This window comes from Cucurbita moschata, unplaced genomic scaffold (genome assembly GCF_002738365.1).
Source record: "Cucurbita moschata cultivar Rifu unplaced genomic scaffold, Cmos_1.0 Cmo_Scf00035, whole genome shotgun sequence".
Classification (NCBI taxonomy): Eukaryota; Viridiplantae; Streptophyta; class Magnoliopsida; order Cucurbitales; family Cucurbitaceae; genus Cucurbita; species Cucurbita moschata.
This window is the reverse complement of record NW_019268551.1, coordinates 1,938,425-1,940,146: the sequence shown is the minus strand read 5'-3', so window position 1 is coordinate 1,940,146 and position 1,722 is coordinate 1,938,425. Positions and strand designations below refer to the sequence as shown.

The following is a 1,722-nucleotide window of genomic DNA, read 5'->3' as shown; positions in this document are numbered from 1 at the left end:
AATTTAGTCCATATATTTTATCATTTATGATAATTTAATCATATTATAAAAAATATAGTTAAATTAATAGAATTTCTTACCTATATTTGATTGGATAGATAGTTCCATGTTAATGATCTTAACAAAATTAAAAATGAAAGCGGGCAAATAATACAAAATAGAGTTGAGGGTAATCAGTTATATATATTTAAGACATTGATATATTATTTTTATATTTGATAAATTTTTTTAATAGTAAATATGTATGAGGATAAAATTGATAAATGTGTATATAAACAATTTTTATATTTGTTATATTTGATATCTATTAGTGACATGGGTAGAAAATAGTATAAATATTAAATAAAAATAATAAACTAGTATATTAAAGACATACGAGAGAATCAACAAAATTTCTAAATTAGATTACAAGGAATAATACAACTAAAGAGAAAAAAAACACAAATAAATATGAATCTCAATCCTTAAGATCTTTGGAACATATTGTTGGGATGATCCAAATAGGTGGAGGTAAATTTTCATGTGTAGGATCCTGTATGTAATGATCACCAAAATCTTTATCTTCTAAGTAGAATATACCTGAATCCTGGACTAAATTAGGAACACAATAGTTACAACCATTCATGAAATATATACAATTTGGTAAACATTTACGAAAATCCTTAGTTGATACACATATGGATTGAGAGTCGCCGATAAACATAGCATCCCCATCTAAACTCTTAACCTTTATGGCCTTTCGCATGCCATTTTCACGCTCTTCAGTAAGTTTGTAAACTTTAAACTTGTTAGTCTCTAATTGTGTTTCCTCTACCGATATTGACCTCAAAACTAACAAAAGCTCTCCTTTGGAAGACACTGTAATATTAGATCTAGTTAGATCATCGATACTTTTGGTGTGGACCGTCCTTACAGAAATAGAAATCAATGAACTTTCATCATTTCTAATCTTAACTTCAACTTTCCAAATCATCATATCAACTCCTGAAGCATATATAGTATCACCATAAACATTAACATCACTAAAAGGAATATTTGGTTCTGGATAGTAATACGTCCAACTCTTGTCATTTGATCTCATAAGGCACAACTTCGCACATGAACCATAGATAGCTACAACCATATAATCATTTGGATATAATGATGGATCTTTGGTTAATATAGCTTTCACTATGCGGTCTGGAGTATAATCAGGTTCATCCTCTATGAAAATGGAAGGAAGACGAATCACAGTCCCAGAAAAAGGATTGAATAAAGTAAGATCGAGTGTCTCTTCACACATGATCAACCAACCAAAAGAGGAGCCACAACACCTTTTGTTGAAGCAAAATTTGAAGTCAACAGGACGGGTTCTATTTTTTCTGGGGTCGTATAAGCAATGCTGCTTTTCAAGACCATCTTTCGAGGGAACGATGAGCATCGGCAGTTGAGGAAACTTGGAGGTAATTATGGATCGTTGGTGTTTGTGTCGTAATGCAACAAAATACCATGACTTACATACGAGGCTGAATTGGAGATAATCATAGAGAGACACCATCTTGTTGAGAATCACACCGAGAACATCATATTCAAGCGTTGTCCAATCTCGAGACTCAGAATAATCCATGATATATATATTTTTTATCCCTTCACAAATGATGCAATTGAAAATAAAATAGAATTAGAATATCTTTACTATGTTTTAAAATATCTTAAAACTAAACAAGGGGGGGGGGGGGGGAA

At 31.2% G+C, this 1,722-nt stretch overlaps 1 protein-coding gene across 1 annotated transcript in view; it reads right to left on the bottom strand.

Annotated features, from left to right (window-relative positions):
- Window positions 1-443: 443 nt before the first annotated feature.
- Window positions 444-1,722, bottom strand: part of LOC111431103 — a 3,017-nt gene continuing 1,738 nt past the window's right edge. Inside the window, exon 2 of the mRNA XM_023067626.1 lies at window positions 444-1,593. Within this exon, the coding sequence (XP_022923394.1) occupies window positions 458-1,537 (1,080 nt within the window). The 5' untranslated portion in view covers window positions 1,538-1,593 and the 3' untranslated portion in view covers window positions 444-457. The remainder of the gene's footprint in view (window positions 1,594-1,722) is intronic.